This window comes from Lissotriton helveticus, chromosome 6, assembly GCF_964261635.1.
Source record: "Lissotriton helveticus chromosome 6, aLisHel1.1, whole genome shotgun sequence".
In the NCBI taxonomy this organism is placed as follows: Eukaryota; Metazoa; Chordata; class Amphibia; order Caudata; family Salamandridae; genus Lissotriton; species Lissotriton helveticus.
The window spans coordinates 1166827772-1166840138 of record NC_136067.1 but is presented as its reverse complement, the minus strand read 5'-3'; the positions used below and the strand labels follow the sequence as shown (position 1 = coordinate 1166840138).

General features: G+C 42.0%; 1 protein-coding gene across 4 annotated transcripts in view; it reads left to right on the top strand.

Moving 5' to 3' along the window:
* Nucleotides 1-12367, top strand: part of FRMD1 (FERM domain containing 1) — a 797190-nt gene that overhangs the window by 626312 nt on the left and 158511 nt on the right. For all 4 annotated transcript variants that reach the window (XM_078648855.1, XM_078648854.1, XM_078648856.1 and 1 more), the window contains one exon: nt 2226-2555. In XM_078648855.1, coding sequence (XP_078504981.1) covers nt 2226-2555 — 330 coding nt within the window. The remainder of the gene's footprint in view (nt 1-2225; nt 2556-12367) is intronic.

Here is a 12367-nt window from a genome sequence, read left to right as displayed (position 1 = left end):
CACCATCCTCCGATAAACCTAAATTTTTCACAGACCTGAAGACCGCCCTAACATTTACCAAACAGCTGCAAATTCCCTCCTGCGGAGTCGCCGTACTGTATCCGAGAACAGTTGCACAAGTGATAATGGCTTATCTCTGCACTCTTCCATCCATGTTATACATTCACTTGGCTCTCAAACTAAGACTCTGCCTCATTGAATTTCATGTTCCTAACTACGCATACAGTTATCATGTGTTATTTCATCACTACTCCCCTCTGTGTCCTTAAAAGTTCGACCACACTGCCTAAATGGCACATTGGTTGCTGGCTGAGCCCTTGCACCCCGAAGGGATAACTCCCACTTCGATCTATTTTTCTCAAAGTTGGGGTTCCATGGGTGGGGGTCCAAAGCTCAACCTAATTGGGGGGTTGGAGTGGGAAGGGGGATGTGGGGCTCTATTACAGAGGTCTATATGAGACACCCTGACTCCTGGGTTCAGTTATATTGTTATTTCTGTATTGTTTTAGGCATGACACTTACCACATTGTCTCTCATCTTGACTACTTCTCACAGACAACGTATCATTGATTCACTTCAGACTGACCCATGACTGACACAACTTTCCTGACCTGGAACATTAGAGGCATGAATGATCATCACAAGGCATGCCTCATACATGCATACCTTAGCAGACACAAAGTGGACATATGTTTCCTTCAAGAGACACACCTTCTCCCCGCCAATGCATCCAAATTGCTCTTGCGGCACTTGGGTGAAGCTTTTTCTGCATTCCACTCTAACTACGCGAGCGGCGTCACAATTCTCTTTCGGAAGGACCTTCCATGGCGCATCACTCAGTCCTTCATTGACACTGAGGGCAAGTATGTAATATTAGGAGGTACACTTTCTCAGCCACACGGTGATTCTTGCAGCGCTGTACGGACCAAACACTGACGATCCTCAATTCTACACCCAAGTATGGAATATCATCTCCTCCATTGGCCCCCTTCTGCTGACAGGGGGAGGTGATTTCAACATCACCCATGAGGACTCTAGATCACTCAGGTGCTCGCATACATCAGCCCCAGGCCACGGCAATCCTATGCACTATCTCCTAAGACAACTCAAGTCAAGTCAAGTCAAAAGATACTTTATTGGACAGCTAAGAGTCATAAAAGCACAATTCATTGCAAAACATTGGTACATAAAACACCTTAAAAAACATTACAAAATTATCTTCTAAAAACTCTATATGCAGTGCAGATAAAATAGGTATCCCAATTTAAAAATTCCTTAAACATCTTTAGGTATACAAACAGGACAGCAATATAAGGTACAAACAAGCAGTAGATAAATGACCAGAATATATTGGGTCTGTCTCATGAAGTGCACATTAGGTGACCAAGCACGCTGACTTTAGAGCCGGCAAGCTTTTCCTGTATCTGATGGCCGCTATTAAAAAACTTGCAACCCCCAAGCAAACTGTGGGAGAAGATAGCATTTGAAGATAGGTCAAAGCCAGCCTCACTTGAGAAAACAGGGACCACTGCCTGCCCTTAAAAAATGTTTGTGCATGCATTCCCAAAGGGGAAGGGGTCCCCTGGGGACCCCTTCCCATTCGCGAGTGCTTTAACACCCTTCGGAGAAGGGTGATAAACTGCCAGTGTTTTGCAACCGCAATTGCGTTCGCAAAACATTCTTACATGGCTTTTGGACTCGCTATTAGGAAGGGAACGCCCCTTCCTAATAGTGAGTTGCTAAACCCTATTTTGCGAGACGCAAATTGTTTGCGATTCGCAAAATGGGGTTAGTACACGGCCCACTGTTTTTTTGCATGCGCAAACGGATCTAAAACCCATTTACGCATGCAAAAAATCAGCGTACAACTGGCCCCAAATCCAGTAACCTCACTGTATGCCAGATTGGATAAACATAGGTTATAGATATGGGGTGGAACTCTCTTTCGTGCTATCTGTTCCAATGCTATTATAACAATTAAATTAGAGTAATTGCACATTTAAAACTAATGAGTTAAATTACATATATAAAGAACAAATTTTGCTTTCTAGGGCCATCAATTCATATTCAAAGAACGTTTTTTGCAATCTATTACCAAAAAAGAGACTATTCATGCAGAAATTTAAATATATCCTGTGTCCCTGAAATGTATGCTATTTACGGAAAATGTGGTGCTTAGTGTTATAATCACCTTCATTTTACTGCCTATTCATTTACTCCACCAGAAAAGAAATGCTACATGGAGTCATATGTCAGTGACACCTTGGCGATGGACTTTGAGCTGTTGGTTGGAGGTGGTGATGAAAGTAGCAGGGGTAGCACAAGGAACAAACCTATGTCTTGCCAGTCAACTGTCACCCGTGGAAGCTCTCCTACTTCAGGCATCGAGCCAGACTCAAGGCACAGGTTGTCAGTGGAGATGTCTGTGGATGAGCCCTTTGGAAATGAGACCACGCATCGTACAGATGAATCCTGCAGCTCATCCATCAGCCATGGAAGTTCGGGCATTGTAAACTACAGCCAATGGCAAGCTGATGGTGACTCTCTCGAAAATGGTAAGGGTGTAAACTATGTGTGTATGATCAGGGGATGGAAATGTAATTCTCAACTACCAAAATCAAATTACACGCTGTATTAAAGTAGAAAGTCCCCATAATAGTGACTGCAGGTAGAATTTACTTAGAATAATTTGCATATTCCATTACACTCTTCTTTGCAAACACCTTTCATTCCCAACCCATGCAAACGTATCGGCCACCTTCTTGCATGACCAGATAAATGCTCCTTTGGATCTAAATGTTTGAGAAGGTAAGGAACACAGGCCGGGCAAAGGGCGGGCCCTCTGAGGCCCTCAGAGGTCTACAGTGGTCGGGCGGGCCACCCCACCAACACTTCCGAAGAAGGTTAGTCCCTAAATAGGTCTCCAATAATGGCTGATTGTACCGCTACATGCATAAATGTTGACATCCTTACTCAAGATGCAGAGTCCCCTGTAACATTGTTAACGTCGTTTGAGGCATTGATAGACACTGCATTCAACGAGATTGTTGAGACTGAAAGGAGATTTTCTATGGGTCCATTGAGCATAAATCAACCACATGCCGTGAGCAGTCTCAATGGCAATACCCACACCCATATAAATCCTGAAATAATCGTCGTAAAATCCTCACATCCTATTGTTGAAGTACCAATTGTCTTAGACGATGAGGACACCGTCACGTATATAGCACCAGAAGTGACTCTTGGCCATGCCCCAGAAATAACATCTATTGAGGCTGCTAACAAGGTACCTGGTAAAGTTGCAGCAAAGAGAAAGAGGGGCCCTGCTAAAATAACCTATAATAAACGGAAGCAGTCACTAAGGACTGTCAACCAACCAACTCCACAAAGCATGTGGAATAAGGGGAAGAGACAGAAGTTGGTCCAACACATAGCACCTATACAGGATCAACCGTATCTGGGTGATATGGTCGTCATAAATAACGAGGGGTCAAATCATATATCTACCTCCACCCAGACTGAGCCTCCCCACGGAACTGACAAACTTAGTCATTATGCTAAATCAGAGGGGAACCTTATCGAGACTATTGCAGAGACAATTTTTAAAAATTTGGAAGGTCAAATGATCAAACAATTTAATAATATTTTTAAAAGACTTGATAAATTGGAGAATTTAATCAAAAACGAGGATGCAAAGAGAAAAGGCATAGCGAACTTGGACAAAATGAGAGTAGAACGTCTGTTAAAAGACCTTGAATCCACTACTCGTGTCACCACCACTGGTGACCACGGTAATATCAGGACAGTGGAACAACAAGCCATTTCTAATCCAACACAGTCTGTTACACCTAAGGCGACTAATAATAAGGGTACAACTGGCAGTAATCTGCCTGATCGTCAAACCAACATTCCCTTATTACCATGTAACCCTATACATGGGAACGTCACTTCATCCAAACCTTCTGTCTCCACTAATGATACAAGCGGAGTATTTATTAATTCCATAAAAAAGGGTATTACAGTGAAGCAGACCACACTAGTACAGAAGGGTCCTGTTAACTCCAGCCAGCACGATAAAAAGATCACGCATGAGGACAATAGACCTAATAAACATCAAGGCCCGGCCCTACATCTCCCACCTGAGGCCTGTCCTTATGTCTTAGTTCTGGCTGGTATCCCACCGCTTAAGGAAGATCAAGGAGAATCATGGGTTCAACTCCACAATAAGTGTATAGACTGGTTAACGAAGCACAAGGGAGTGGGGTATGATATCTCAAAAGAAATCATAACCACACGGCGTGTAACCTGGATCGGTCCCCTTTACAAAAATATCAATGGGGACTGTATTGTAATCAATTTTAGAAACCCGGGCACTGCAAAATTCCTGTTGAACTATAATCCTGGTCGACAAGGCCCATCCACTGTGGTGACACCACTACCATTAAAATATTTCTACCGTCCTCCACACAAGATGATGCAACCCCCTCCAGTTTTCCCATTGCAGAATAGGTTTGGAATCTTTCAGGACCTGGACACATTGGACTGACTGCCCACTAAAAAGACTAAACTACTTCCCGTGTGCCCTGAGGTAGTCCAGTTAAAGGAACCATCTCGAGAGGCGGACCCGTCAACACAGGAGATTTCTCCATCTAGTCCATTATGTGTTCAACAGGGACATGTTACATCTAAATCCGCCTCAAGTACTTACCAGGGTCCCAGTCCGAGGAACAATAAAGATAATAACCTAAGTATCCTCAGTTGGAATATTGCGGGCCTGAAGTCCAAGTTGGGAATTCTTTCATGGAGGGACTGTGTCAATTGTTATGATATATTGATGTTCCAAGAAACTTGGTGTGTGGAGGATTTATTGTTTGAGGGGTATAGCTGTCATAACAGGACTGTTCCGGTCCCTTTGGTTGGTCGTCCTAGTGGTGGATTGTCCATTTGGATAAAAATATGTGCTGGAACTAAAATCGACGCGCTACAGACAAATTGTCCTAGTTTTATGGCACTCTCGTATACCGAGCGGATAAAACTGTGTTTAATCAATTTCTATAATAATGATTTTTTGTCTCAACCTAACCGAAATTTTATTCTCTTATTTGATTTTATTAATGAAATCATGGATGGACAGGTATATGGGAAATTTGATGGCATTTGTTTAGGGGGGGATTTTAATGCACATGTACATCTAAGGAATCCCCCATGTAAAAGAGGAAAAGAACTGTTAGATCTTCTTGCTACTAGTGAACTTGTCAATTGCATGGAACATGTAGGTATGGAAGACTATGCATCCCCATTCCCTACTTTTATTGGACATGGGGGTGGTACAACAATTGATTATGTTTTCGTTTCACATGCCATTGCAAATTCATTAATAAGGGCAGAGGTAGTGTGTGAAATTTACAGTGACCACTATCCAATTGCCATCCATTTATCATTGCCGAAGGGTAAATGTCCAAGACGTGAAATAGGCGCAATGGGTTTGGAAGTTTCGACAGATAAGTTAAGGGTAATCTGGAAGGGAGTGGACAATAAGGGAATCCTGGCAGGAGTATGTAAAAAACATCCAAGTTTGATCAAAGATTGTCTAAGCACAGAGGACCATGGGACCAACGTGGTTAAAGCGTTCTCTGAACTCTGCACCACAATTAAAGGTGAAATTTCCAGACCAGCCTCTAGTAAGGCTGCGGAATCACCTAGATGGTTTGATGCCCCATGCTCAAAAGCAAATAGGATGCTTAGAGCTGCCTTAAAAGCTGAACCGAGGGATATACCACGGGTAAGGTTGCTCAGAGCAGAGTACAAGCGTGCTTTACGTACTAGATCAAATGATCTACTGAAAACCCACTGGGATTCCCTGGCACGATCTGCTGACCTAAAAGATACCACTGGGTTCTGGAAGGAGGTAAAGGAAATAAGATCTATCGGTTCGACCCTGACCGAAATCAATTGCAATATTACTGGTCCCATCTGGGTTGCACATTTTGGTAAAATCTATGCAACACCAGACAATCCTCCTTTACTGTTACCCCCCCCACACCCAATGTCTATTTCCATATCTGAGGTATTTGATGCCATTTTAGAAAGCGCCGGGAATAAAGCGCCTGGATCTGATGGGCTCTCTATAGACCAGTTAAAATGTGAGCCAGATTTTTGGGCCCCATTGCTGTGCAATGTTTTTAACAATTTAACTGAAGGGGAGATCCCGGAAACATGGTCACGTAGTATTATTGTTCCTATTTTTAAAAAGGGCGACAGGCTGGACCCTGGGTGTTACCGCCCAATTTCTTTAATAGATAATACTTTAAAAGTATTGGGGCGGATCTTATTTAAAAGGATAAGAACATGGACCGATGAGAATAACATCCTACATCCGAGCCAGTTCGGGTTCCGTAGCAGCGTCGGAACGGTGGAGCAATGCCTGAACCTGAACCTGATCATGGCAAAATACAATATCGCAAAGAAATCCCCTTTATATTTTGGTTTTATGGATCTGAGCTCGGCTTTTGATTTTGTTAACCGTTCCCGGCTTTGGTCTACCCTTCTTGAATATGGTTTAGATGACCATCTGGTACATTTTTTAGCTTTTTTACATCGTGATCTTAAAGCTTGTGTACGTGTGAATCAAATGGGTGAAGTTTCTGATGATATTAGCATTGGTAGGGGGGTCAGACAAGGGTGTGTGCTGGCCCCTCTCCTGTTTATTTTGTATATCAATAAGCTAAGCAGCACTTTGAGCACCTTAACTAGTGATGTGCCTTACATTAATGGAGTCCCTATACCCACACTTCTTTATGCGGATGATGCGGTCCTGATGGGCCGAACTCCCAAGGCACTCCGTATTTTAATTTCAGGTTTTGTCCTTTTTATGGCCGATTTAGGCCTAACAACTAATTTTAAAAAATCATTAATCATGAGCTGTGGTCCAAAAAATCACAAAATCCCCCAGATCATTTCAGGGTCAAATGTTTTAAAAAGCACCAGCACTTTTCCCTATTTAGGGCTGCTATTCTCAAATAGTGGTACGTGGCATGCACATGTTTCTTATGCCAGGAACAAGTTGGGCAAGTCTATTAATTGTGTAACCTCTTTGAGACAGCCCAACCAAGCTGATGTAATAACTTCCCTGGTCAAGATATACCAAACCCAATGTATGCCAACTGGCACTTACGGCGCTGAGGTTTGGGGTTATACCAACTGCTCCCCTATTCAAATAGAAGAGAATAGATTTTGTCGTAAGGTATTGGGGGGAGTTATCTGTTCTTCAACCTATGTATGCCACAATGAATTAAATATCCCTTACATTGAGGATTTTGTGAAGTCCAGACCAGCACTATTCTGGATAAAGATCTGGAACAACACGGCTGCTACATTAACCCGTGAAATTATTTTGGATTGTTTAAAGTGTGATAGGGGACACCATATACCATGGCTGAAAGCAGTAAAAGAGTGCCTTGAAAGTGTGGGTTTGGCTTCTCTGTTCACATCACCAAACCTAATAAACCGCTCCCATAAAACCATCATTTCAAGGGCATTGTATGACTTATATAGAGAAGAGCGTGATAGAAAGAACCTGATTAAATGCACGGTTGTAAAATATTTGGCCTATTCTGAACCACACGTCAAAAAACCTGGCCCACCGTATAGATACTTGCGTTTGCATCTTGGTAGATGGGTAAGGGGTTTACTGTTTCGCTTCCGAGACGGGAGTATAGTCAATCTATTGAACTTCCCGATGGGATATAATAAACATCTCGAAACCTTAAATTGCCCCTGTAACCCTGACCTGAAGCAAAGTCTTATGCATTTCTTGTTCTTTTGTGGTTTCTATAAAAAATTCACTGCACATTTTCTTATGCCCTACTGTAAGAAAAATGGATTAACTAATTTTAAATTGGCACTCCGGTCCTTTTTGGTATTGGGATCAGATGAAGTCATTTTTAGGATGAGTTGTTTTCTCAAAGCTGCTGTTAGATCGAGAATCACCCTTAATATTGATGTTTAACTATTGCACACTGCACTTTCTATTTTGATACCCTTTTTTATAATGGTCTAATAATGGTTTTAATAATTTTAATAGTATTTTTAAACAGCGTTTTTAAATAATATTGTAAGATATTCTCTTCTTTTATAAAAAATTAAATGATTTACTATCACGAAGGGACATATGTTGTATAGCTGGGACATTGTAAATGGATTCTGATTTTGCTCGTTTGTTCTCGGATAATTCTCCAATTGCAACTATTGATGAATGTTTTTAAAAATGTATTGTGTTTTTTCTGTTTGTACTTTTATGGATGTTTCTTTACTCCGAATAAAGATCTTTTGACTTGACTAAGGAACACAGGATAAGATCCCACCTGCAGATTTTTGCAATATCCCTTTTACTTCTACTACTTAAAAAACTGAAACAAGTGTTGTTACATTTAAGACCTTTAGTTTTCTTAATTAATTTAAAGGTTTATAAGGCGCACAACTTCCCAACAGGGTTTCCCGGAGCTGGGCAGGACAACGTGCAAACCGAGGTTGCACATAGTTGAAACAGAGGAATTATACTTGGTGATAAAGAAAGGTCTTTAGCTTTTTACGGAAGGCTAAAAGTGACTGACAGATCCTAAGTTCCAAAGGAAGGGAATTCCACAGTTTAGGTCCAAGGTAGAAAAACGAGCAGCCTCTCATACGAGTAAGCCGAACTCTGGGAACAGATAAAAAGAAAGAGGCTGGCCCATCTGAACTGTTGGGTGGGTAGGTAAGGTTTGACCATGCTTTGTATGTACGATGGTACCAAGCCATGTTTAGCTCGAAACATATAACATACAGCCTTGAACTCGATGCACTTGTTTACCTTAAGCCAGTGAAGTTCATAAAGCAGAAGTGAAACACAGGCGTGTCGAGGCAACCGAAAAAGAAGGCGGGCAGCCGAATTTTGAATGAGCTGTAGACGGCAAATGCGGGCCTTATCTGCGCCCAAGTACAATGCATTGCCATAGTCAAGTCTAGAAATCACTAATGCCTGCAATACAGTTCTTTGGGCTGTGGGTGGAACTAACCAAAGGATTTTTTTTAGCCACTTGAGAACCACAAAGCAAGTTGCGGTGACTCCAGACATTTGGGCACTAAGAGAGAGATTGTTCTCAATAGTAAAACCCAAGTTCTTAACCATAGGGACTGGAGCAGGTAGAGGTCCCTAAGTGTCAGGCCAACGGGTAACTCTCTAGAGTCCATGATTGTTTCATGATAATACCAAAAACCTTTCTTGATTTTCTGTTAAGTTTTTCTCACTCAAAAGATCCTTTTTAACTGCCCGATACTTCGAGATACTTTTTGCATAACTATTATTCCGTTTTAATCATATTCATCATTTCTGCAAGACCCCTCCACATGCCTTCATTGCAAATACATAAACTGGAAAAGCATTCCAAATCTATTTCATTCAAAATCTTACATTTATCACCCAAATGCCACCAAAAGTGATTCTACATTATGGTGTTTCCATAAACGTCAATTCATTTGAACTTTGCTGACGGTAATACACATTAATCTAAATAAAAGTCAGTATTGAGCTCATTAGTTAAGGTTAGTATAAAATCCTATTTAAGATTCCGATCTCTTTCTTTTTGTTAAACACTATTTTTAATTTTGGTTCTGCATATGAACATAACGTAAGTAATAATACACAATGAGCAGCTTTAGGTTATAAGTCCAGCACTCCATGGATCATAGCAGTAAGGTGGGTCAGCCAGAATTTGAGGTGGTAGCCGGGATGGCGACAAAACATAACCCTGGCAGTGTGTACTAATTCTGGGGTGGTGATGGAGTGAATACCCCCGGTGCAGTCACATTTCATACATGCTTTAATGCTAGCCATGTAGGGTCAAATTTGTGCAATCTGTCCTGTACAATTGCAGAGAGCTTATCCATGGAAAATATATTACACATTTTTCCCCCTACATATTTAATGTGGGGTTAATTAATTGAATATAGACCTGAGCAAGTGTGATGTGAGTTTGCCCATGGGCGTGGTGAGCAGAAACACTTTGTTTTCCCAAGAGTCTCTGAGAAGCACCACCAGTGGTTCTAATAGTAATGTAATGCTCATTATGTGCTTGATATTTGATAATAATTTCTTCCAATATGAGTGGACCTGCGGGCATGTCCCCCACATATGGAAGAAAGTGCCCCTTTCCCCACAAACTTTCCAGCATAACTCTTGGTCTCTGTTCATGGCATTTAAGTAAACGAGGCATAGGTATCATCAGGGCAATAGTTTGTAAGCATTTTCTTTGTAGTGGATGCTAATAGATGATTTAGGAGCTCTTGGCCATATTCTAACCCAGTTGTCACCCGAGATCATTCTTCATAAGTCTTTCCAAGGTTTAAACACATTATTTTAGTTTTTTTGTGACAGTCTAAAAGGGTTCTTCGAATCCATGTGATCCCTTTTACAAACTTGTTTGTTTGTTTCCCTGCCAGCAAGTAGGGACACCTTTTTTGATCTGGCCCAGTGTAGGAGCTGGAGCAATTACAAATGATCTGTTCAGTCCCCAGCTGGTCATTTGTCTCTTGTGAGGAGTGTCGCCCTTGTGACCAAGTCACCCAACAACGGAGTATTATGGGCATACCACGTACTGAATCTGATGTCATGAAGATCTGATAGGAAGTCTGAGTTATGCTCTATGGGGATCAGCTGTGATAAATGCATGGTGGAACCCTCCCATCATGCTATCTATTGAAATACTCAAGTACTTTACCACTGCGTGTGAGTTGTGTGGGGATGCCGCCACACCATTGAAGGAAGCCATGGTAGTAAACGCAAGGGTATAGGGGAAAAGCCTTGTTTGATATGTATCCATCCCTTATTCCCTTCATCGAGGATCAATTCTAGGGTTGGGCACATTTGTGCCGCTTAGACCTACGTGTTGATATTAGGAAAGCCTAACTATCCCTTTGCAGTGGGTTTAAGTAGTGCTGCTTTGGGGACCTGGAGAGCCTGTTTTTCCCAGACAAACGATAGCATTTTTTCTGTATGGGGTCCGTGATTGAGCTATGTAGGCACAGAGGTAGTGCCTGAATGCTATGCAGGAGTCTAGGTAAGAACTTCATCTTAAAGCAGTTCTAGGTAAGAACTTCATCTTAAAGACGTTTTTCGCCCTAACCAGAAAATCGGCAACTTCCACATCAATATAAATCATTAAAGATGATCTGTTGCCAGCATGGAATGTTTGACTGGTAGGGTGGTGATTTTTGTGGAAGATAAATGCCCAAATATTTGATGGTGCCAGTGTCTCTGTGAACCTATTGCTTTCTAAAGTTCCCTGAGCTCCCTGGCAATTGCCCACGACTTCCATGCCACTGCATTTGAAAATGCATTTTAAAGCCGTATACCTTGGTGAAATATGGAAGTTCTTCCTTGAGAGCAGGATTGGACTTGGCAGGGCTAGCCAAGAACCATGGGATGTTGATGGTGGCATAGAGAGCGATCATGAATTCTTGATTAGCATCTGTCATCCCCCTTATATTCTGATTGTTCAGAATTGTGTGGGCAAGGGGTCTCATAGAAAGGGCGAACACCAGTGACAACAAGGGGTGCCTTGTGACTGGGAGAGTTTAGATGAGTATATTCCATTCACCTTCATATGTGTGTTGGGTCTTTTGTAGCTCGCTGAAAGCCAACATATAATTTTAGGGCCAAGTGGAACCCACTCTAGGAATTTGGAGGTACAGGACCATTTAACCCAGTTGAAGGCCTTCTCTGCATTTAGTGAGAGAAGGACCATCAGATGTTTAGTGTGTTCTGCTGTCTCAGTAAGGGTAATTGCCAATCTAGCATTGTCTCGCACATGCCGGTTTCGGATGAAGCCACATTGCTGTAGGGAAATTAGTTTGGGCCAAATAGTGTGAAGTCCATGTATTAGCATGTACTAGCACTAATGTGACTATCTTCTTGTCTATGTTCAATAAGGCCGTGGGCCTGTAAGAGGACCAGGCACATGGATTCTTATCTGGTCTTAATAATAGTGTTAGCTGTGATCCTAGCATGGTATCAGAAACTCCAAAGTTTAGAACACAATTGAAAACCTTTGCTAAAGGTGCTGCGGAGATGGGTGGTAAAGGTTTTGAAGAACAAGGCCAGAAAGCGGTCCAGGCCTGACGCCTTCCATCGAGGTACTCGCTTGGATTTCTGCAGATGTAATATCTGATTCCATGGGAGTGCAATCCTCACAGCTTAGTAAGCATTTGAAAGGCCTAAAGTAAGCATCATGACCATCTGGGTGGAGACCAGGGCCGGTGAAGTGTGTCATGGAAGTCTAAGATTGTGGTCATGGTGTCTTTTGTGCCAGTGCCCAGATCACTTTGGATTGCA